The 25778-nt window shown below is 46.9% G+C and overlaps 1 protein-coding gene across 2 annotated transcripts in view; it reads left to right on the forward strand.

Moving 5' to 3' along the window:
• The window catches only part of RGS14 (regulator of G protein signaling 14), a 277457-nt gene that overhangs the window by 46692 nt on the left and 204987 nt on the right, over positions 1 to 25778 (forward strand). For both annotated transcript variants that reach the window (XM_075344512.1, XM_075344513.1), the window contains 3 exons: positions 5262 to 5283; positions 18202 to 18362; positions 18858 to 18950. In XM_075344512.1, the coding sequence (XP_075200627.1) occupies positions 5262 to 5283; positions 18202 to 18362; positions 18858 to 18950 (276 nt within the window). The remainder of the gene's footprint in view (positions 1 to 5261; positions 5284 to 18201; positions 18363 to 18857; positions 18951 to 25778) is intronic.

Here is a 25778-nt window from a genome sequence, read left to right on the forward strand (position 1 = left end):
GGTCCCTCGGAGCATCCGTCCGAACCGCCCCTCCCCCACTCTGCAAAGCGTGTTCCGGAGCACGCGCCCGACACGGCCATTCACTGCTATGGAGCGCACTGCGTTAGCGTGTGCTCTGTTTTGTGCCATTTTTTGCACATATACGTTTCTGCAGACGGACACCCGAACGTAGGTGAACTGTCGGGCGCATGCGTCTGGAGCACGCTTTGCAGAGTGGGGGAGGGGCGGTTTGGACGGATCCTCCGACGGGACCTCTGGACGTAGAGAAAAACGCAATGTGAAAGGAGCCTAATTGATTTTTTTGTTTTGATAAATCGTGCATTTCTGAACTCACCGATACTAAAAATGTGTATATTTTTTAATTTTTCATTGGGGCGAATGGGGGTGATTTGAACTTTTAGTTTTTTTTTATATTTTTAAAAATCTTTTTATTTTTACATTTTTTTATTTATTTTACTAGTCTCCCTAAAGGACTGTATCACTGCACTGTCCGATCACAAGTTCATTTCTCCTGATCAGAGCAGCATTACTCTGATCAGGAGAAATGCTGCCTACCTGTGAGTGCCGGAGCTCTGTCAGGGATCATCAGCTGACAGCAAAACACATTGGTGTCTTGTGATCACGTCACAAGGCTGTCGATGACATTGGAGGAGATGGAAGAAAAGGATCTTCTCCCAGAAGAAGATCACTGAAGATCAACGGGGATTAAGACATTGTATTTTATTGTTCTACGCGTTTCTGAGCTGTAAAACCCCTTCTTCAGGAAAAAAATCAATAATGTGCAATTACCGCAGATGACGGCAGGGAACATTGTGATCCCCGCCATGGCCATTTGAATCACGCTGTCAGTATTTGACAGCACAATCTAAAGGGATAACAGGTGCGGGCTGATCTCTGATCCACTTGCACCTGCTAGCCACACATCTTTGCTGATCAGATCATATCGAGGATTACTGCGGACTCGCCGCCGAAGCTGATTTTTACAGTACCAGCAAAAGCTAAGAGATTTCAGAGATCTAATGCACACTATTGTTTTTTTTCCTCCTGACTGAAATGTAAAACTACTGCTTTTTTGAAAGAAGCAAAATGTTAACTCTTTCAGCATTTTTCCATTTTATCAACATTGAAATCAATGAGAAAACGCAACAAAAATGCTAAGCATGAACATGGCCTTGTGGGGGGGGGTAGATTTTTTTCCCTCATTTTATACTTTGCCTCATATACAAGTCCTTATACAGGACAGAATGTTTCCTAATATTTTTTAATATTTTTTCCTATAAAATCCATGCTATCTTCGGTTTTGCACGTTTTATTGTCAGTCTGCAAAAGTGGTGTAATACTCTGACAACATTGTTCCCAGTAGCGACCTTGGAGTCAGAGATACATTCAGACATGTTCCCCATGCTGTTACTATTCCATTTGAGTGCTGTTTCCATCCAATTTCATGATTTCACTGCTCCTCAGACCTCCCAAGCAATCTACCAGAAAAATGCTTGAGTTGACGTCCATTATGCTCATAATTCGATAAGAGCACTCGAGCATTCCGGTTTGCTAGATTCGAGTACCCGAGCACTTTATTAATAATAATAATAATCTCTATTTCTATAGCGCCAACATATTCCGCAGCGCTTTACAATTCAGGAGGATCATATACAAACAATAACAGTTATAGAAAATACAATATTTAAAGGGAAAAAAGACAACCCTGCTCATGAGAGCTTACAATCTACAATGAGATGGGGGGTGGGGGAGGGCAAGGTACAAGTGCTTATTTACAATGACAATCCAGCCAACTCAAGAAAATGGGGGATAGATAATGGCTTCCTGGACCAGTTGGCCAGAGCCTTGAGATGCATTTGGGTGCCATGGAGTTTGACGTGGGGTTATTTTCTGAGACGTTGTGCAGGAATTAGGTGAAATTAGATTGGCTAGGGAGTGTGATAGGCCGCCCTAAAAAGATGCGTTTTTAGGGTGCGTCTGAAGCTGAGTAAGTTGTGATTCGCCCTAACTTCTTAGGGTGGAGCGTTCCAGAGGTCTGGTGCAGCTCGGAAGAAGTCTTGGATTCGGGAGTCATATAAATCAAATATTAAATGCCGCGCTAAAACCACAGGCCAAAAGGACCTATATATAGGAATACAAGTAGCCACATATGTATCTGGGAAGTGAACAACCCATATAACTCAGAGCCAATGACTCAGATGCATATGTGGCTACTTGTACTCCTATATATAGGTCCTGTTGGCCTGTTGTTTGTAATATGATTTCTTTTCCTGAGGAAGGAGACGGAGATGTCTCTGAAACGCGTAGAACTGTGAAATAAAGGAAATCTCTTTATCTACAGCATCTGTAGTTTTTAGCGCGGCATTTAAAACCAGTTTTCTATTTGATTTATATGTTAACCTGCTTTCCGGGGCCGCTGCTAAACCACATAAAAACATGCGATCATATGGGGTTGTGACTGGCACAACCCTACCAGTTGAGTGTATCTCTTTCTGTTCTGTCTCTCTACTCTCATACCGGGTAAGACCCTATTGCGCTTTTTCCCCCCTACAGCTTTACTTGGATTCGGGAGTGGGAGGTTCGAATTAGTGTGGATGTTAGTCGTAAGTCATTTGCAGAGCGTAAAGAACGGGTGGGGTGATAGACAGAGAGGAGGGTGGAGATGTAGGAGGGTGCTGCACTGTGGAGAGCTTTGTGGGTGAGAACAAGCAGTTTGAATTTCTATCCTGTGATATATGGGCAGCCAGTGCAATGACTGGCACAGAGCAGAGGCATCCGAGTAGCGGTTAGCCAGATAGGTGACCCTGGCTGCTGCATTAAGGATGGACTGTAGAGGAGAGAGTCTAGTTAGGGGGAGACCAATTAATAGAGAGTTACAGTAGTCAAGGCGAGAGTGGATCAGGGTCACAGTGAGGGCATTTTTCATTTCCATTGTGAGAAAGGGGTGAATTCTAAAGATGTTCTTGAGGTGCAAGCGGCAGGAGCGGGCAAGAGATTGTATGTGGGAGGTGAAGGAGAGATCAGTCTCAAGTATAACACCCAGACAGCGGGCTTCCTGCCTAGGACTTATCGTTGTGCCACACACAGAGAGGGAGATGTCAGGTTTAGGAAGGTTGGGAGATGGAGAGAAAAGAAGAAGTTCAGTTTTGGAAAGGTTAAGTTTCAGATAGAGAGCAGACATGATGTTGCAAACTGCAGTCAGGCAGTCACTAGTGTTCTGTAGTACAGCGGGGGTGAGCTCAGGGGATGAGGTGTATAGCTGTGTGTCATCAGCATAAAGATGGTACTGAAAGCCACATCTGCTGATGGTCATTCCAATTGGGGCAGTGTAGAGGAAGAAAAGAAGAGGGCCAAGGACTGAACCTTGAGGGACCCCAACAGTGAGAGGAAGAAGAGAAGATGTGGAGCCAGCAAATGATACACTGAATAAGCGGCCAGAAAGATAGGAAGAGAACCAGGAAAGCACAATGTCCTTTAAGCCAATAGAATGGAGCATGGAGAAAAGGAGATGGTGGTCAACAGTGTCAAAGGCGGCAGAAAGGCCAAGAAGAATAAGCAGAGAGTGGTCACCGTTACGTTTTCCTGTCACTTTGACAAGGGCAGTTTCTGTTGAGTGTAAAGGGTGGAAGCCTTTTAAATCCTTAAAGGATCCTGTAAAGGATCTAGAAGAGAGTGAGTGGAAAGGTAGCGGGTGAGACGAGAGTAGACCAGGCGCTCCAAGAGTTTGGAGATGAATTGGAGATTGGAGACTGGTCTGTAGTTGCTTGTGCAGGACGGATTAAGAGAAGTTTTTTTTAATAATGGAGTAATGATAGAGTGTTTGAGGGAGCAGGGGAAGATAGCAGAAGAGAGAGAGAGATTGATTGATGATTTTAGTTAGGTGATTAGTGACAACTGGAGAGAGGGACTGGAGAAGGTGTGAGGGAAAGGGATCAGTAGTGCAAGTGGTAAGACGAGAAGAAGAGAGGAGCCTGGAGACTTCCTCCTCTGTGACTGGGTCAAATGTGGAAAGTGAGCTGGATGGGATATGGGGAGGGATGGGATTCACAAAGCTTGGTGGCTGGGAGCTGATCTCTCGGCGGATGTTTTCTATTTTCTCTGTGAAATATGAGGCCAGGTCATCAGCATGAAAGTCTGTGATAGGGGTCTATGCTTTGGGACTGAGGAGGGAGTGAAAGGTGTCAAAGAGCTTTTTTGAAATGTTAGATAGTGAGGAGATAAGGGTGGTGAAGTATGTCTGTTTGGCGAGGTGGAGGGAAGAGTTGTAGGTCCTTAACATGAACTTGTAGTGGATGAAGTTGTCTGCTGTGCGGGTTTTCCTCCATAGGCGTTCGGCACTCCTAGAGCATCGCTGGAGAAATCGAGTTTGTGATGTGAGCCAAGGCTGTTTTACTCGGTGTTTGGAGGTTCTGAGAGTGAGGGGTGCTATTTGGTCCAGGGTGCTTCTGAGTGTTTTATTGCAGTGGTTTACAGCCATATCAGGACAGGAAAGTGAGGAGATAGGGGACAGTGATGAGTGTAGAGAGTCTGTAAGTGTCTGAGAGTCAATGGCCTGTAGGTTTCTGAATGTGTGATAGGTGGGAGTGTGGTGGGGCGGACGAGGGTTTGTGAGCTTGAAGGAGAGGATGTTGTGGTCAGAGAGGGAAAGAGGTGAGTTGTCAAAGTGAGAGATTGAGCAGAAGCGGAAAAAGACCAGGTCAAGGGTGTTACCATCTTCATGTGTCTCAGTGGATGAGAGCTGTGAGAGGCCAAGAGAGGTGGTTAGAGATAGAAGCTGGGATACAGATGGGGAGGGGCTGTTCAGGGGGAACTTGAAGTCTCCTAGGATGAGGGTTGGTAATTCAGAGGACATGAAGTGCGGCAGCCAGGCTGAAAAGTGGTCAAGGAACTGGGTGGGTGAGCCTGGTGGACGGTATATGACAGCAACTCTGAGGGAAAGGGGATGGAAGAGCCTGATGGTGTGGACCTCAAAGGATGGGAATGAGAGTGATGGAGCTGGGGGGATGACCTGGAAAGTGCATTGTGGGGAGAGGAGTAAACCGACTCCACCACCATGTCTGTTTTCAGGTCTTGGTGAATGGGAAAAGTGTAAACCACCATGAGAAATGGCAGCAGGGGAAGCAGTGTCAGAATCCTGAATCCAGGTTTCAGTGAGTGCTAGTAGATTACTTTAGTGCTCACCCATCACTACTGAGTAGTATAAGTGACTACATAATTACTGTATGTACGATAGCAATAACAAATGTATTTTTCCCTTTCAGGTGTTGGCCGTATCTGATGGAGGTGAGTCACCTGAAAATAAGCAATAAGGAAATTTGTTTTGTTTTTTTTTTTGCTCTTTCTGAAATGTCACTTTCTGTTCTACGGCCGAGACATTGATCACAGCATTACAGTAAGGCCAGGTTCACACAGGCCATTTTTCTTGTGTTTTTGCCTTAGTTTTATGCAAATCCATGCTAATAAAATGCTTTAGAGTACCAGCAAAGTCTATGAGATTCCTGATATCTCCTGCTCACACACAAAACACTTGTTTGTTTTTTTTCACTGAAATGTCAACATCTTGGTTTTTACTTCGTTTTTGAAACAATAAGCCTGTCAATTCTTTCACTGCTTTTGACGTGTTTTTCACCCATACAAATCAAAACTATGGCAAAAAGCCATGGCAAAATCGCGGCAAGACCACAGGTTGCTTCCTGCTAAGACATGAGGTTTCCCTGCAGAAAAACGCAACAAAAAAGCCCTTTGTGAACATAGCCTAAGTGTAAGTTTTTAAAACCTAAGTGGAAAAATACACTGAAAATACTGAACATATGAAAAGCAAATTAAATGAATAGGAAAAGTCATTTTTTGAAGCAATTTTTTTGTGGTTTTTTAAGCAGATCCACTCAAAAAAAAAATTCCTAAAAAAATGCTACATTGCTGATAAATCCTATCGTATCTGCCCGATTTGTTAACAAAAATTGCACCAGTAACCAGCTTGGTCCACACAAACAAGCCATAGTGGGGAAACATAAGAAAGTTGTGGGTATCAGAACATGGTGACCCCCCCCCAAAAATACATTTATTTTTAAAGTTATTTCATCTGCTAGAATAGCAGGTAATCATGGCATTACCATGATTGTATCAACTCAGAAATTAAAGATAACAAGACAATTATACTGAATGTTGTTAAAAAAAAGAAAATAAAAAAATACTGTGTTTTGTTCAGTTTGTCTCTCATAAATTGTAATAAAAAGTGATCAAAATATCATATTTACCACAAAATGGCTCCAATGAAAACTACATCTTGTCATTAAAAAGATAAGCCCTCTTACAGCTCTGTTGATGGAAAATTGTGAATCTTATGACATTCAGAAATGGTGACCACCCCCCCAATTTTTCAAAAGTATAACAGTGACGAAAGATAAAACTATCAATTTGGTATAATCATATGTATACTGACACGCAGAGTAAAGGCCGCTTTACACACTGCGATATCGGTACCGATATCGCCATTGTGCGTACCCGCCCCCATCGTTTGTGCAACACGGGCAAATCTCTGCCCGTGTCGCACAACATCGCCCAGACCCGTCACACTACTTACCTTCCCTGCGACGTCGCTGTGACCAGCGAACTGCCTCCTTTCTAAGGGGGCGGTTCGTTCAGCGTCACAGCAACGTCACAGCAACGTCACTGAACCGCCGCCCAATAGAAGCGGAGGGGCGGAGATGAGTGGGACGAACATTCCGCCCACCTCCTTCCTTCCACCTTGTGGCCGGGAGGCAGGTAAGGAGAGGTTCCTCGTTCCTGCGGTGTCACACGGAGCGATATGTGCTGCCGCAGGAACGAGGAACAACTTCGTTACTGGTGCAGTAACGATATTTTAGAATGGATCCCCATGTCGCCGATGAGTGATTTTGCACGTATTTGCGACGATGGAAAATCGCTCATTGGTGTCACACGCAACGGCATTGCTACAGCGGCCGGATGTGCGTCACAACATCCGTGACCCCAATGAGATCGCTGTAGCGATCTCGTAGCATGTAAAGCCCGCTTAAGGCCGGAGTCACACTTGCGAGTGACTCGGACGAGTCTTGCATCGGCATCACCCGGCACGGCCACACACTCTCCTGACAGGAGTGGATCGTCTGCATGTATTTCTAGGCAGCTGAGACGCTCCTGTCCGGAAAATGTGTGGCTGTGCCGGGTGATGCTGATGCAAGACTCGTCCGAGTCACTCGCAAGTGTGACTCCGACCTTATTCTGCACATCAGTGCACATATGATAATACCTAAGTTTAACACTTTATTTGCGTAACATGACGAGAAACATGAAATTTAAAACATAACAAAACAGTGACAACATTTCTCCCTATGCCTGATGTGAAATTGGCCAGGACGGTAAGGGTACTGTATGTGCACATGGGATGCATACGCAGCAATAGGAAACCTGCTGTATTTTAGAGTATCAGTGTTGTCTATGGGATTTTAGAAAATCTCATTCACGGGCTACAAACAGTATCTGCAGAATAAACTGACCGGCAGTTGTTTACTTACATCTACATGCTCCATTTATCATGGGATATTGTGATTGTCGCTCTCCACGGTTTTCGTCATTGTTGGCAGCACATCCTTATTTAGATGAGGGGATATACTGTTGATCAACAAAGAAAAGATGCACTTAACGAATATTTGTGCTAACAACCATGTGAAATGGCCTTAATATCGGAGGAACAAATAAAGATTTTTTCCATAGTCATGTCTTGACCACAAGCTCTGTCTTGACCAAGCTCTGCTTGAGGGCAAATTCTCAGCTATTTCACAGCAAGGCTAAGTGCACACGCTGCGTTTTTTTGACGCTGTGTTTGTGCGTTTTTGGCTGCTAAAAACGCACCCGCGGCAAAAAAACGCATGCGTTTTTACTGCGATTTGGTGCGTTTTTTCCTGCGTTTTGCTGCGTTTTTGATCTCTGCGTTTTGCTGCGTTTTTCCAATGCATTGCATGGGGGGAAAACGCAGAAAAACGCAGGAAAGAATTGACATGTCCATTTTTTTTTTTTTAAGTTCAAAAACGCAGCTTAAAAAAAAAGTTGTGTGCGGACAGCAAAAATGAAAACTCATAGACTTTGCTGGGGAAGCAAAGTTATGCAGTTTTGAGGCCAAAAACGCACCCGAAAAATGCACTGTGTGCACATAGCCCAAATCTGACACTAAACACAGAAGCGATTGTATGAGAAATTGTCCTGACAGTGTTTGTAGATAAGAAGTGGTAATCAGGACTCTTGTTGAGTGTCAGGCATGTGTCTTCCCTTTTCCTAACACCTAGCAATAATTAGACGGAATCTGTCAGCAGGCTTTCGCTATGTAATCTGAGAGCAGCATGGTGTAGGGACTGAGACCCTGAATACAGTAATGTGCCATTTACTGAGATATGAATCATTGTTTCAATACAATTAATAATTTATAAGTAGGAGATTTCCACAAGAGGGCATCTGCCCTCGTGTATCCTACTTCAGCCATGCCTAACAACACTGAGTAGCAGCTCTATGTTACTATACCAATGTACACAAAAATTGACAATCAGTGGTGTGGGTGGGGTTATACAAGGCACAACAGTCTAAGCTCTTATAACTCTGCAACAGAATAAACAATAAAAAGAATAACAATATTCAACAATATTAAACAATATTAAATATTCAACAATATAAAACGATAAAAGAGCTTGGGGTTCCAAGTTCTTACACTGAGAGCTTGGAACCCCTGTGCAAGAAATTGTGCCTGGGCCGCCCTCCAAAACAAAGCTGCATATATACAGTGCCTTGCAAAAGTATTCGGCCCCTGTGAATTTTTCAACCTTTTCCCACATTTGAGGTTTCAAACGTAAAGATAAAAAATTAAAATTTTATGGTGAAGAATCAACAAGTGGGACACAATTGTGAAGGTGAACAAAATTGCTTATTTTAAACTTTTATAAAAAATAAATAACTGAAAATTGGGGTGTGCAATATTATTTGGCCTCTTTAAGTTAATACTTTGTAGAGCCACCTTTTGCTGCGATTACAGCTGCAAGTTGCTTGGGGTATGTGTCTATCTGTTTTGCACATCAAGAGACTGAAATTCTTGCCCATTCTTCCTTTGCAAACAGCTTAAGCTGAGTGAGGTTGGATGGAGAGCATTTGTGAACAGCAGTTTTCAACTCTTTCCACAGATTCTCGATTGGATTCAGGTCTGGACTTTGACTTGGCCATTCTAACACCTGGATACGTTTATTTGTAAACCATTCCATTGTAGATTTTGCTTTATGTTTGGGATCATTGTCTTGTTGGAAGACAAATCTCTGTCCCAGTCTCAGGTCTTTTGTAGACTCCAACAGGTTTTCTTCAAGAATGGTCCTGTATTTAGCTCCATCCATCTTCCCATCAATTTTAACCATCTTCCCTGTCCCTGCTGAAGAAAAGCAAGTCCAAACCATGATGCTGGCACCACCATGTTTGACAGTGGGAATGGTGTGTCCAGGGTGATGAGCTGTGTTGCTTTTACGCCAAACATATAATTTGGCATTGCGCCCAAATAGTTCAATTTTGGTTTAATCTGACCGGAGCACGTTCTTCCACATGTTTGGTGTGTCTCCCAGGTGGCTTGTGGCAAACTTTAAACAACACTTTTTATGGATATCTTTGAGAAATGGCTTTCTCCTTGCCACTTCTATAAAGGCCAGATTTGTGCAGTGTATGACTGAATTTTGTCCTATGGACAGACTCTCCCACCTCAGCTGTAGATATCTGCAGTTCATCCAAGGGATCATGGGCCTCTTGGCTGCATCTCTGATCAGTCTTCTCCTTGTTTGAGATGAAATTTTTGAGGGACGGCCAGGTCTTGGTAGACTTGCAGTGGTATGATACACCTTCCATTTCAATATGATTGCTTGCACAGTGCTTCTTGGGATGTTTAAAGTTGTGGAAATTTTTTTGTAACCAATGCCGGCTTTACACTTCTCCACAACAGTATCACGGACCTGCCTTTTGTGTTCCTTGGTCTTCATGATATTCTCTGTGCTTTAAACAGAACACAGAGACTATCACAGAGCAGGTGCATTTATACGGAGACTAGATTACACAGAGGTGGATTATATTTATCATCATCAGTCATTTAGGACAACATTGGATCATTCAGAGATTCTCACTGAACTTCTGGAGTGAGTTTGCTGCACTTAAAGTAAAGGGGCCGAATAATATTGCACGCCCCACTTTTCAGTTTATTCTTTTTTTACAAAAGCTTAAAATAATCAATAAATTTCGTTCAACTTCACAATTGTGTCCCACTTGTTGTTGATTCTTCACCATAACATTACAATTTTTATCTTTATGTTTGAAGCCTGAAATGTGGGAAAAGGTTCAAAAATTCAAGGGGGCCGAATACTTTTGCAAGGCACTGTATATATATATATATATATATATATATATATATATTGTGAGGCAGTGACAGGGGTAATATTTGAAGACCGCTACGTGTCCCCCAGAATGTGTCTGGAAACCCTCTGAGTTTGCTATAGCTATTACTGGGAGTATAGCACAAAGGGTAACAGGGAGACAGATCCCTCCTCCCAGTCCGGGTTTTGTAGCAATCCTCATGCCCGGCATTTTCGTTTAAATCATGCAGAGCACAGCAGGGTGTGTCTCAGTTGAGAGCCAGGCTTGGTGAAGTTAACACATGCCGTGTGAGCTGGGCTGGCTCTGTGTGGAGTGAACACAGGCCAAGAGTATGAGCCTAGGAGAACCTTACACAGATCCCTGCGGTTAACGGGGTCCCAAGGTAACAAGACTTTTTGATGCAAAGAATTTGTCTATATGCACCGGCTGTGATCCGGAAGAGACTTTGACTGTGGGAAATTGGATCTATTTATGCTGCAACAATAAATTGACTGTTGGTGTGAACACGCCGCTGCCTCACTGCCTCACGTTTTTGCCCAAACAACGCTGCTACCTCACATTATGGTGGAGAATGCGGGCATGGCAGCCTGGTTGCTAAGGGCAATGGCCTAAGAGGTACTTACCCGGAAAAAAAAAAAAAAATTCTACTGACTGTTTGCGGTGGATCGGCGGGTCCATGAAGCCTGCAGGCGTTGCAGCCTGGTTGCTAGGGGCAACAACCCAGTTTTCACATGCTTATGATCAAGCCTGCAAAGTTACAGTTTACCTCAACAGCCACTATGGAGGATCTTGTAAAGCAGCTGGCCCAGTCTACTGCTCAACTACAGCAGGTTTTTGCACAAACCAGTGCACAACAGCAACAGGCCAATGCTCAGCACCAGCGGGCGTTAGCTCAGCAACAGGAGACAAACAGCTTGTTGATTAAACAGCTTTCTGCTCTGCGAGAAGCGCTCCCAGCGGTAACTCCAGGTCATCCAGTCCTTCCTGCGGCCCAGGACAGAGTAAGTGCGGCACTTACGAAGATGAGTGCAGAGGACGACCCAGAAGCCTTTCTCTCCGTGTTTGAGAGGACCGCTGAGCGAGAGAAATTGTCTACCGACCGTTGGACTGATGTCATGGCCCCGTTCTTGGTAGGTGAACCCCAAAAAGCCTACCTGGATCTCAGCACGGAGGATGCCAAGGACTATGGCATACTGAAAGGTGAGATCCTTGCACGAATGGGGGTTAACACTTATCTCCGGGCCCAACGAGTGAACCAGTGGTCCTTTGAGGAGGGAAAACCTGCACGCTCACAGGCCCATGTCTTACTGGACCTTGTAAAAAAATGGCTGCAGCCGGAGACCTTGAACCCCGGACAGATGATTGAGCGGGTGGTGATTGAACAGTTTGTGCGGACTTTGCCAGCCCCCATTCAACGGTGGGTGGGACAGGGGGACCCCGGTACCCTAGACCAGCTAGTGAATTTGGTGGAACGCTACACAGCTACCCAGGAGTTGGTCCGGGACTCTGCTTCACAGCGGGCACTCCGTAGGGATACGCCCCCTTCACAGTTGGTAAAAGACTCCCGTCCCCCCTCGTGTGCTGTCCCGTCTTCAGCCCTGGCAGAGAGTAAACCCCAGACTAAGGTTAGCCGGAGTCCCGGTTCCCCAAAGTCAGACACCCGAAACAGGGACACCTCTGCTATTATGTGCTGGCGGTGTCATCAGCTCGGGCATGTGATGGCACAGTGCCCACTTACATCAGAACCCATGGACTGCCGGTACGCTCGCCGGGTATCAATGTATGCCCATACTGTTTGTACCGCAAGCACTGTTACTATGGGGGAGGAGCCCCATCTCTGCAAAGTACGTGTTAATGGCTATACAGCAGAGGCTTTGTTGGACTCAGGAAGTGTAGTGACTCTTCTACATGCCTCCTTGGTCTCCGGGGAAAACCCTATGGGACATAAAGTAGGGGTACTTTGTATTCATGGAGACCTACGGGAATACCCTATGGAAAGAGTCACCATTGCTACCTCGTGTGGAGAGGTTCAACATGAAGTGGGGGTGATGAAAAGACTTCCATATGCTGTTATTTTGGGAAGAGACTTGCCCCTGTTCTGGACATTATGTGGGAGGCGACCTAGCCCTCCGAGGTGTATGATTGAACCAGGCCCTGAGCCGGACGATCTCGACTCAGGGATACCTGCCGTAGGGGTCACCAGTATAGGGACAGAGTGTAACCCTGCCAGGTTCTCCCTAGAGGTAATGGCAGGAGAGGTTGAGCCACCCGAGGCAATCCCGGAGTTGAACGTGTCTCCAGATAATTTCGGAACCGCACAGCTCCGGGACCCCACATTGGCTCCTGGACGTGGAAATGTACAGGTAATTGATGGGGTACCCCAGCGGCCTGGTGCCAGGCTGGAAACTCCCTACATGGCTCTAAAGCGAGAGTTGCTCTATCGGGTTGATACAATCCGGGGGGAAATAGTGGAACAGTTGGTGGTCCCTCAGCCGTACCGCCGTCAGACCTTGGAATTGGCTCATAACCACCTAATGAGTGGGCACCTAGGTGAAGAGAAAACGCGGGAACGCATGTTTCAGCGGTTTTACTGGCCAGGGGTCGGCGCAGAAATCAAGAGGTTCTGTGAGTCCTGCCCAGTTTGTCAGTTGACCGCACCAACGCACCGTTTCCGTAGTCCTCTGATACCTTTACCCATTATAGAGGTGCCTTTTGAGCGGATTGCTATGGATCTGATCGGACCCATTGTAAAATCAGCCCGTGGTCACCAGCACATCCTGGTAGTGATGGATTACGCGACACGTTATCCAGAGGCCATTCCACTACGTCACACCTCGGCGAGGCTTATTGCTCGGGAGTTGTTTGCTATGTTCTGTCGCGTGGGGTTACCCAAAGAAATCCTGACCGATCAGGGCACTCCCTTTATGTCTAAAATTACAAAGGAACTGTGCAAACTCCTCCAGATCAAGCAGCTACGCACGTCAGTGTACCATCCCCAGACTGATGGTCTAGTGGAACGTTTTAATAAAACTCTGAAGGCTATGTTGAAAAAGGTGGTCTCCAAAGAGGGGAAAGATTGGGACATGTTATTGCCCTATTTAATGTTCGCTATCCGCGAGGTCCCACAATCTTCCACCGGGTTCTCGCCATTTGAGTTACTGTATGGCAGACATCCGCGGGGACTGCTGGATATAGTTAAGGAAACTTGGGAACAGGAGCCCACCCCTCACAAAAGCACAGTGGAATACGTTATGGGTATGCAGGATCGTATCACGGCAATAATGCCCATTGTTAAAGAGCATTTGCTGGATGCTCAGGCAGCCCAAAGTACTCAATATAATAGAAAGGCCTCCATCAGGTCTTTTAAACCGGGAGATCGTGTCTTAGTCCTAATACCTACTGCAGAAAGTAAGTTCTTAGCCAAATGGCAAGGTCCCTATGAGATCCGGGAGAAAGTGGGGGAAGTAAACTATAAGGTGTATCAGCCAGGTAGAAGAAAACCAGAGCAAATCTACCATGTAAACCTGCTGAAGGCGTGGAAAGACAGGGAATGTATGATGGCTGACGTAACGTTGGACCTAACCTTTTCAGGTGCTTTGACAACAACAAAGGAGGAGTCCCCTGATGATGAATTAGGAGTGAGGATAGGGGATTCTCTCTCAAAACAGCAGATATGGGAGTCTCGGAGGTTAGTGCAGCGGAATACGGATGTGTTCTCAAGCCTACCAGGCCGAACAACCGTAATCCACCATGATATTGTCACCGAGTCTCAAGTAAGGGTACGCCTGAGGCCATACCGGGTACCAGAGGCTCGTAGGCAAGCCATTGCGGATGAGGTAAAAAAGATGCTCCAACTAGGGGTTATTGAAAAATCCACGAACGAATGGGCCAGTCCCATTGTGCTGATCCCGAAACCAGACGGTTCTTTAAGATTCTGTAATGACTTCCGAAAGTTAAATGAGGTTTCGAAATTTGATATGTATCCCATGCCCAGGGTCGACGAGCTGATAGAGAGACTGGGACGGGCCCAGTACTTCACGACTCTCGATCTCACTAAAGGTTACTGGCAGGTGCCGCTGACAGTGGCGGCAAAAGAAAAGACCGCTTTTGTCACGCCAGGGGGGCTCTATCACTATGTCGTCTTGCCATTTGGTTTACATGGGGCTCCGGCCACGTTTCAGAGATTAATGGACATAGTGTTAGAACCCCATCAACCATATGCCTCTGCATATTTGGATGACATCATCATCTATAGCAGTGACTGGAGCACCCACTTATCTCAGGTACAAGCGGTAGTGGATTCGCTCAGAACTGCTGGTCTGACGGCGAATCCAAGCAAATGTGCTATGGGTCTCAAAGAAGCCCGTTACTTGGGGTATGTGATAGGCCAAGGGGTTATCAAGCCACAAGTAAACAAAATCGAAGCCATTCAAAACTGGCCTCGTCCCCTTACCACAAAACAGGTAAGAGCCTTTCTGGGTATAATGGGGTATTACCGACGATTCATACCCAATTTTGCTGGAAGGTCGGCGCCTTTGACCGATCTCTTAAAAGGAAAGAAGTCGGTCATGGTCCACTGGACTACACAAGCAGAGGAAGCCTTTCAGGCGCTAAAGGTAGTCCTATGTTGTCAGCCTGTCCTTGTCAACCCTGACTTTCAAAAGGAGTTTATAGTACAGGCAGATGCCTCTGAGGTGGGTCTGGGTGCAGTTCTGTCCCAGGAGGTAGATGGAGAAGAGCATCCGGTCACCTATTTGAGTAGAAAACTCACCCCGGCAGAGAAGAACTATAGCATAGTGGAGAAGGTGTGCCTGACCATAAAATGGGCTCTGGAATCCCTACGCTAGTACCTGCTGGGGCGACACTTTCGCTTGGTGACAGACCACTCCCCTTTGGTCTGGATGAGGAAGGCTAAGGAGAGAAATGATAGAGTCACCAGGTGGTTTCTCTCCTTGCAGAACTTTCACTTTTCTGTGGAACACCGGGCTGGTAGGTTGCAGGGCAATGTGGATGCCCTGTCCAGAGGTCCCTGTATGTTGGCAAAAGTTCAACCCTGCCCGTTTGAACTGAGGGGGGGATATGTGAGGCAGTGACAGGGGTAATATTTGAAGACCGCTATGTGTCCCCCAGAATGTGTCTGGAAACCCTCTGAGTTTGCTATAGCTATTACTGGGAGTATAGCACAAAGGGTAACAGGGAGACAGATCCCTCCTCCCAGTCCAGGTTTTGTAGCAATCCTCATGTCCGGCATTTTCGTTTAAATCATGCAGAGCACAGCAGGGTGTGTCTCAGTTGAGAGCCAGTCTTGGTGAAGTTAACACATGCCGTGTGAGCTGGGCTGGCTCTGTGTGGAGTGAACACAGGCCAAGAGTGTGAGCCTAGGAGAACCTTACACAGATCCCTGCGGTTAACGGGGTCCTAAGGTAACAAGACTTTTTGATGCAAAGAATTTGTCTATATGCACCGGCTGTGATCCGGAAGAGACTTTGACAGTGGGAAATTGGATCTATTTATGCTGCAACAATAAATAGACTGTTGGTGTGAACACGCTGCTGCCTCACTGCCTCACGTTTTTGCCCAAGCAACGCTGCTACCTCACATTATATATACGGTATATATATATATATATATATATATATATATATATTTGGATACATTGCATAGTGCCCTCTCTTGTTGTGCACAACACCATTGCTTACATATCGGATTCTCTTATTTTTGCTACTTATTGAGCACTGTTTTTATTTCATAGTGTCCTCTCTGAAACTGAAATGACTGCTGGTGCAACATTGTAAAGCTTATTTTGAAATGGAGGAGGCTGATGGACTGGCCTTCTGGACAGATGTTGCCCCTTCATCAGTCATTTTATATCTAACAAGAGAGGATTATATAATATAGAGAGAGAGCTGTGAATAACAAAAATAATGAGAATACACTATGTAAGAGATGGTGCTGTAACAGGAGAGGACACTATATAAAAAGGGACAGCGCCATACATAACTAGGGAGGATGCTAATAGGGGACAGTGTTATACATAATAAAGGGATGCATTATACAGTTTACTATGTACTGATGGATGGTGCTATTCATAAGGCTATATTCCTATATCCATGTGAAATGTCGGTGCGCTGCTTGATTTTTTTCTCGGACAACACACAGACCCATTATGTCCTATTCCTCAAAATCAGATCAGAACAGGACATGCTCGGAGTCTCGCAGATCTCATATTAATGAGTGGAGATAATTATGCAACAAAAATGCATGAAAAAAGGCGTATATACGCAGTTTTAGAATTTTATGCTATAAATCCTAAACATATGCACATAGATCTTAGTCCGTGTCCTATGTTCTCCCCCCACAATTCATTATATGTCCATGATCGCATCATAATGAATTGGGGGTGGGAGAAGATGTAATCAGGTCCTTATAATGAATTGTGAGGTGGGGAAGATTCTATCTTGGCCATATAATGAATTACTGGAAACGACAATATCAGCGCCATATAATGAATTATGGGGTGGGCAAGACGCTATGAAGGCAATACAATGAATTGTTGGGGAGGACAATATCAGGGTCATAAAATGAACTGTTGGGTGGGGAGGACACTATGATGGCCATATAATGAATTGTGAGGTAGGGGAGGATGCTATCAGGGCGGTAAAATAAACTGTGGGATGAGGAGGATGCTATGTGGGCCATAAAAGGAATTATGGGGTAGCAAGGATGCTATGAGGGCCAGATAATGAATAGTGAGAGAGGGGAGGATGCTATCAGGGTCATATAATAAATTATCTGGTGGGCAGGACACTATCAGGACCATATAATGAAGTTTGTGTGGTGGGAAGAATGATATGAGGGCTATATGATCAATTGTGGGATAGGGGAGGAAGCTATGAGGGCCATATAATGAATTGTGGGGTAGTGGGGGATGCTATCAGGGCCATATATTGAATTGTGAGGTGTGGAGGATTCTGTGAGGGACGTGTAATGAATTGTTGGGCAGGATGCTATCAGGGCCATATAATGAATTATGGGGTGGGGAGGACAATATTAGGGCCATATTGTGGGGGAGAACACTTTGAGGGGACTTCGCATACTCCCCCACCATCCAATTAATTTGAAATCCATATATGACATCCTTCGCACCCTGTTCATTATAAGGCCCTGAAGACCCGCTTCCACCCCATACCTCGATCCCAATCCTCCCCCTTCCTCCTCCTTATTGTCTCTCTCCTCAGTCTATTTAAAAAAAAAAAAAAAAGTCACTCACCTATCCATATGGTCCCCTGCAGCATCATTTCTTTCTACTCTTTCCAGATACTTTTCAACAGGCACTGGCGAGCAGTATGCTGATGTCATCAAGCCACATGAGCCTGTGTCACAGAGAAAGCACTGGGCAGGAAGCGGAGTATAATTTCCTACAGCTCTGCTGCCTACACTGTGCAGTGTTGCTCCCTGCCTGGCAGGCCGCTTGGGATGAGGGCCCCGATGCGGCCGCGGCATGTCTGCCCCTGAATCATTGTCTCTGTCTCTCCCCCTTGCTGTTGTCAGATTTTATAGCAAAAGCCTGCTGACAGATTCCCTTTAAACAGGGCGCTGGTTGGTATGTAGGGCCATGCTTCCTGCATATATTTCGTTGCAACAACACTTTATTGTTTAATCATCATAACTATCATAAATAGTAACTGGGGTAAGTATGTTCGTACCACAGCCGTAATTTATGGGGAAAGCTATATCCATTAATATAGTGTAAATATTAGAAGATATTTACTAATTAATTTTTTTCTTTTGTAGAGTTAAACAATGCTGCTTTAGATGGTCGCGGCAGTGACCAGAGTCTTAACAGTTTGCCTAGTGTCCAGACTGCTGGTCTCAGATCAGAGCGATCAGTCGCAAGCTGGGCAGTTTCATTTGAAAGGCTTCTTCAAGACTCACTCGGGGTTGAGTATTTCACGGTAGGTGAAAAATCATTTAGTAAATGAAAAGCTGATAAAAATAAAACATTTAAAGAATTCTTATTAAAATGCCATGATAGGTTTGATAATAGTAAAGATGCTTTTAAAGCCTGCCATAAACTAAAGATTGGTGTTGGCCAAACGATTGTTGAGACGCTGAGCCAGGTCATGCATGAGGACTTCACCTCTATGTAAATCCAGATCTCTGTAAACAGGTTAAAGGGTGAAGGTCAGGACAATCTCTGGGATCTGGTAGACAGAGTAGCTAGCACCTTGCCTGTCCATGGAAGCCCTGTGCTGCCAGGCCATCAAGGACAGTGTCCATATTACAACTCAGTATTGCATGCCAACGTCTACATTTCATCATTACGCTTTGCTAATACCACTGGCCTAAAAAAGACCTATGAACCCATATGACACAGTATGAGATGACTGAATATAAAATTGTCACATTCTTATTTGTAAACTAATATTTTTTTTATGTATTTTATCCAGGAATTTCTAAAGAAAGAATACAGTGCTGAGAATATATATTTCTGGAAATCTTGTGAAAAGTACCAAAACATTCCTGCGGAGGATATTGAGCAGGTATTCCCATAGCCGTTTTAGCCTATATATTTTGTAAAGTAGATATTTTTTTCTGCTCATCCCTGTAAACATTCAAATTTAATAAATGTATACGTTGTTTTCTATATAGGCGTTTATTAGTTGAGTGACTTTCTGTTACTATAATAGGATAAAGTAGAGTAGTAACGTAAAATTATATACTGTAGATATAAGAATTTATAATATTTATACTGTGTGTATATATATGTGTGTGCGTGCCGCCCCCATGTCAGTGGAATCCTCGGGGCCGGGGGTGACGTCATCTTTGGCGCGGCCGGGCTCGGGGCCGGAGAGGATGTCTTCCGGGCTTTGGTCTCGTGTGGGATTGGTACAGGTGCCAGAGCGGTGGCATGCTCGTGGCCCGAGGTCCCCGTTGCCGGGTCCTCTTGGGTAGATGCGACGGGTTCCACTGCCGTAGCTTGGGGCAGCGGACCGATTGGGGCACTAACTGCAGGTGTTGGCAGCGAGAGAGGCGACGTGGCAGACGGGGGCAGACCGAGCTTCTCAGCCCGATGGGCCGATTCCGGTGGAACATAGGGGCGTGGGTCGCTTACCCACTCCTCCGAGGCCATCTCCTCTTCGCGCACCCGAACAGCTGCAGCCAGATCCCTCATCTCGGCCGTCCATCTTGTCAGCCTGGGCTTGAATCTTGCGGCACATCCTCGCAGTCTGGGCTTCCACCCAGTCAGCAGTCCCGGGAGCAGGTTCCTCCATGGTCGGGTTGCCGGACCGGTCAGACATCCTTCCGCGATGGTGTCCAGGAACAAAAGATGGCAGAGTCTTGGTGTCCCTGCCTCTTATCTCCTTGGGTCACATGCCACAGTTTATCCTCCCGCCCCGCTGGTTTGTCACGAGCAGTCTCCTCGCGCGGCTCTCTAGTTTAGTTTTCGGCCTCAGGAGTCACTTCCTGCTGGCTCTGTTCCCAGGGGGTGGGGCTTCAGCTTTGCACTCTTTCTCGGGGAAGAAGACGCTGGGTTGTCATTTTTCGCGCCCAAAAATGGCGGCAAAATGGCGGCTTTTCAAAATTTTTGCAGCGGAGCACCGCTGACAGTCCAGAACAAGACGCACTTCCATCAGGTAGGTGATTGGGTTACAATTCTGTTCGTGACGCCAGTTTTTGAGGTGTGCCGCCCCCACGTCAGTAGCAGCCAGGCTACTTGGATCCAGATCCGCAGTGCGACTCGAGGGATTCTCCGGACCTGGGGGTCACGCAGACACTTCAAATGAAAGGGGACGTATTTGTACAGGATTTGCCGTATGCAGTCTGTGAAGCCACCCACGGTGTGTGGTGAAGTGTGGCACCACCTCTGCTGTTGTGGGGCACCCGGGGGCGATGGGATGGCAGCTGGTTTTTAACCCCTCCGTGGGTAGGGATGGTTGCCCCGGGGCCTAGTGACTCGGTGCAGGGGACGGTGATGGCAGGGGCCGGCGCGCTTGGTCAGACAAGGGAGTCTTAGTTACTCACGATTAAATGAATCAGACAAGTCCAATCGTTAACCAAGGTGCTAGTGGCCGGCCGCCGCAGCCGGGTGTATTCTGGTCCCTCACCCGGGGTGATGGTCTATGCCACTTTCCTCTGCACTGTGTTTTTGGGGTGGTCGACATCCCGGTGTGGTACACGGGAGTCCGCTCCTGGTACTTATGTTGGGAGCCTTGCCCGCTGACGCTGACCCGTGGGATCTCCTGGGCCCTGGCGGATGCCATATCCCTCTCGGTGGGTGGTTTTCTGCTTTTGGGACTTTGGTTGGGACACGACCTATAATCCTGCCCTCAATTGGTTAATTAGCTAGGCCGTTGGTTCCGGTCCTGGCTTCAGGGTCCAAGTACCCCCTCTGTGCACGGTTTCCGGGTCGGGTCTCCGGTGTCGGTACCGGCGGGCTCCAACCCTGCCCCAGTCCACCTCGGATCTCCAAGTGTATAAGAGAAAGACCTCGCATCACCTCATGTAGGTGCTCAGGAGAAAAATTAGAAGGGTAACTCCGGCACACTGACTATTTCCCATAGAGACTGAAGAAAACACAGTAGAATTGATATCAAAATCCTTTTCTTTTATTTTGTTGGTGCAAAATGTGAAAAAAAAGTGCTGTACAAGGGTCCACCAAGTAACGTTTCGGCCTATCTGTGGACAGAACGTGCAGTCTACCCCCACAGCACCACAGGCTCATGTCAGTAGTTACCTGGACTTCTGCCACCATACCCTACGGTGCTGTGGGGGTAGACCGCGCGTCCTGTCCACAGGTAGGCCGAAACGTTACTTAGCGGACCCTTGTACAGCACTTTTTTTCACATTTTGCAGCAACAAAATAAAACAAAAGGATTTTGATATCAATTCTACTGTTTTCTTCAGTCTCTATGGGAAATAGTTAGTGTGCCGGAGTTACCCTTTGCCACATCGGATCTCCGGCTGCCGTCTTCCCGTCTCCTGACAGACACGGACCACCCTCTAACACCTAGCCAATACGCCGGGGCTCTAACCCTGACGCCTCTGCTTGCTGTACTTGAGCGTCAGACTTTCTCCTCTGCTCCTCTCCAACTCCTACTCCTCTCAACTTCAACTCCAACTTCCACTCAACTGACTCTTTTCCAATCTGCTCTCTTTCCCACCCCGGGTTCTCTAGACCCCTAGGTGGGCGTTCTCCATCCGCCTGGTCCCACCCACTGGTATGCCTTTCCTACCCTGGGGGGGTGACTAGGATTTGGTTGGCAAGGTTTAACCCTGTGAGGGAAGGTGTTGTGTGGGGGCCTACACTGTGTGACCACCTGGCGGTGCCAGGGCGTCCCATTTATATATACAGTACAGACCAAAAGTTTGGACACACCTTCTCATCTCTAGAACAACTGTTATGAGGAGACTTTGTGCAGAAGTTTTTCATGGTAAAATAGCTTCTAGGAAACCACTGCTAAGGACAGGCAACAAGCAGAAGAGACTTGTTTGCGCTAAAGAACACATGGAATGGACATTAGACCAGTGGAAATCTGTGCTTTGGTCTGATGAGTCCAAATTTGAGATCTTTGGATCCAACCACCGTGTCTTTGTAGAAAAGGTGAACGGATGAATACTACATGGCTGGTTCCCACCGTGAATCATGGAGGAGGAGGTGTGATGGTGTGGGGGTGCTTTGCTGCTGACACTGTTGGGAATTTATTAAAAATTGAAGGCATACAGAACCAGCATGCCTACCACAGCATCTTGCAGCGGCGTGCTATTCCCTCCGGTTTGGGTTTAGTTGGACCATCATTTATTTTTCAACAGGACAGTGACCCCCAAACACACCTCCAGGCTGTGTAAGGGCTATTTGACTAAGAAGGAGAGTGATGGGGTGCTACGCCAGATGACCTGGCCTCCACAGTCACCAGACCTGAACCCAATCGAGATGGTTTGGGGTGAGCTGGACCGCAGAGTGAAGGCAAAAAGGCCAACAAGTGCTAAGCATCTCTGGGAACTCCTTCAAGACTGTTGGAAAACCATTTACGGTGACTACCTCTTGAAGCTCATCAAGAGAATGCCAAGAGTGTGCAAAGTATTAATGAAAGCAAAAGGTGGCTACTTTGAAGAATCTAGAATATAAGACATAATTTCAGTTGTGTCACACTTTTTTAAATGTTTCATTCCACATGCTTTAATTCATAGTTTTGATGCCTTCAATATGAATCTACAATTTTCAGAGCCCTGAAAATAAAGAAAACTCTTTGAATGAGAAGGTGTGTCCAAACTTTTGGTCTGTACTGCATATGTTTTATATATATATATATATATATATATATATATATATATATATATATATATATATATATATATATATGTCCAACAATGTAGACCAGCTCACTCCTGTGAATCACCTGGAACCTCAGCTGACCTGGTTAACTCCGTTGTGCCCGGATCAGGATGTAGGAGTCCATCCATACATATATGAACAACGGCAAAGCAGAGTCCAGCAATAACGTGAGCAATCCAGGATGCTGTTAAATTCTGGACCGTGAAGAAGGCGGATTTTACCGCTGAAACGCGTAGTCCTCTCTGCGCTACTTATCTGCGATAATGCTGTTCTGAATTGCTTGGACCACTGTATTTTAATGGATCTATGAATAAAAAGAAAGAAACATTTTTTAACAGCATCCTGGATTGCTCACGTTATTGCTGGACTCTGCTTTGCCGTTGTTCATATATATATATATATATATATATATATATATATATATATATACACTGTATATTTACATTATATACCATATAATAGATAATAGATATACCCAGGATCGCACTCAGACCAAAATTCAGCGCTGACGTGAAATCACACAGGCCCACTTCTTGCAACTTTCTGTCATTTTGCTGTTTATGATATTGGAACTACAGGTCAGTGACGCACCCTCGCCGGGGCCGTGGTGGTAGTATTTACCGGGCCGCAGTTCTGTTTCTGGGATACTGCGGTGGCAAGGCCCGGCTCCATTACCCTGGCAGTGTCAGTTAAAGTAAAAAAGGAGAAAATGATGGGGGTTGTAGTTCGTGATGCCACCTGTGGTACTCGGACAGAGATAGCCGACGCTGCGGGATGGGACGTCTGGGGAAGATGGTGACGCAGCTGAGTTGGTATAGCTCTCCACAAGTAGAGCTGGACCCTAGGACAGATGGGGGTAGTAGTCGATGATGGCGGGAGCGCAGGGCTAGGGTGCAAGCAAATAACGAAGTGACACAGAGATGCAGTGTCAAGGTTTATACTCACTGTAGCAAGTTCCAAGGTAACACGTCTAGTCAGTGACCGCCTTTGGAGTGCTGGGTTTTAACTGTGATGGGCTCCAATCGATCCCAGGTAGTTCGGAGGTCAATACCGGTGCACCCATTGTGTGTTATTTTCCTGGTCGTCTTCCTGCGCTGACTTCTTGCCCTCCTGTCCTGCGGCGCTGTCCGCAGATCCTTCACAAGGGGAGCCCGTAGGCCTACTCCCTTTGGTCCTATGTGGTTGTCGCGGGCGGAGGAGGGGACGCCTCGCTCTCCCTTCTGCTCGGGTCCGGCTGGCACTGCGGCCTGCTGCTGCCGCTGCTCGGTGGCTCGAGCGATGGGCCGGATCCCGGGGACTCGAGCGGCGCTCCTTGCCCGTGAGTGAAAAGGGGGTTGTTTGGGTGTGGGGATTGTTTATTGTCCGTGACGCCACCCACGGTTGTGGTGATTTGTTAGCACCACTGCTGCTCTGTATGGGAATCCCGGGAAGGATGGTATGGAGCAGCCAGTTGTTGTGTTGCCCCTCCGTGGGTAGGGGTTGGTGATCCCGGGGCCCAGGGATGAGTTGGGAGATGCAGGGCTTGGTGGGTGCAGGGACGCGGGGCCTTGCGGCACTGTGGTACTCACTCAGCCTTAGACGATGACACAGTTCTCGGTAAAACACACGGCTGGAAAGACGGTTCCCACGGACGGCTGCACTTGCTTTCCCCAGTAGGTGACGGGGACGGTCCCTCTGTCCTGCACCTAAGTTGATAATGGTTGCGATGGGTTCCCACCGGTAACCCTCTCCCCGGCTTGGATATGGGCCGGAGGAGCCCTACTTTGCCCGCAGGCGCTGGCCCTGAGAAACTGGTGCCCTGGCGGTGGCGGTGTCTCTCCTCAATGGTTGGACTGTTGCCTTCAATCGGGACTTGGTTGTTTGGAGACAGACGTCCCCTTCACTGACGGATTTGGCAAATTTACGGCGACTCCTAGCCTTGCCGGGGTCCGAGAGGCCCCTGCCCTGGTGCTGACTGTTCTTCGTATACTGCTCCAGACCGCCGGGCCACTACCCGTCCGCGGTCCTTCCAGCAACCTCCGAGCAGTCCCCCTCCAGGCTGTCACCGCCGTCTGCTAACCTTGCTGACACTGTCCGGGCACACAGCCGGACCAACTTCAGGCTTTCTTACTGACACTTTTACTCTTTTCTTCTGCTCCTCTACTACTTCACTTCCACTTCACTTAGCTCCTCTACCACTTCCTTCTACTTTCCTCCCCTAACTGAACTCAACTCGTTCTCTTGACTCCTAAACTCCTCTCTCTTCCTCCTCCAAACTCTAACTGCCTGGTTCTTCCCGCCTCCAGGGCTGTGAACTCCTCGGTGGGCGGAGCCCACCGCCTGGCCCACCCCCTGGTGAGAACATCAGCCCCTGGAGGAAGGCAACAAGGATTTTGGTAGCTTTGGTGATCCTAACTGGGGTGTAGGGTGTGGTGGTGTGATGACCTGTGACCCCTGGCTTGCCCAGGGCGTCACATTCCCCCTTAGCAAAATGCAGACCGTCCGCGGGCTGCCCGTCCAACACCGGTTTTATTTTCTGCAAAATATATAAAAAGGTAAACATAACAATTTATGGCATCATCCCACATCGGGAGGCACATTTCTTAAACGTTACTAACGGTTTACGGTTACGGTCTCCGCTCTCTCCCACCCAAGCAACCTGGCCTTGATGCTGCCTCTAAAGCCCAGGCAGCACCCCTTTACCCCAGTCCAGCACCAAGTCACCCGAGCAGGTTCTGTCCTTCCCCTCCAGAGGGTAGCCACCGGTTCCTGTGGTGGCTGGGCCCCAGCCTGCTCTGCTGAGGGCCCTCCCTCCAACCTGCCTCTCCAGAGGCGGCAATTGTGGAAACGGTAACGGTAAAACAACTTATTTACAAGCCACTAATGTTTGTGGTTGCCCTGCAAGTTCACGGGCTTGTCCATGGAAAGTCCTCCATGCAAAACTTTCAAACGGTCCCCACGGGGACAACGGTGCCGGCAACGGCCGGTTTTCTCTCAATCACGGTTGTAGACAATCTGATGAAACTTCAGTAATCATTTCACTTATCATCATTTT

The sequence above is a fragment of the Anomaloglossus baeobatrachus genome, chromosome 4 (genome assembly GCF_048569485.1).
Source record: "Anomaloglossus baeobatrachus isolate aAnoBae1 chromosome 4, aAnoBae1.hap1, whole genome shotgun sequence".
Lineage (NCBI taxonomy): Eukaryota > Metazoa > Chordata > Amphibia > Anura > Aromobatidae > Anomaloglossus > Anomaloglossus baeobatrachus.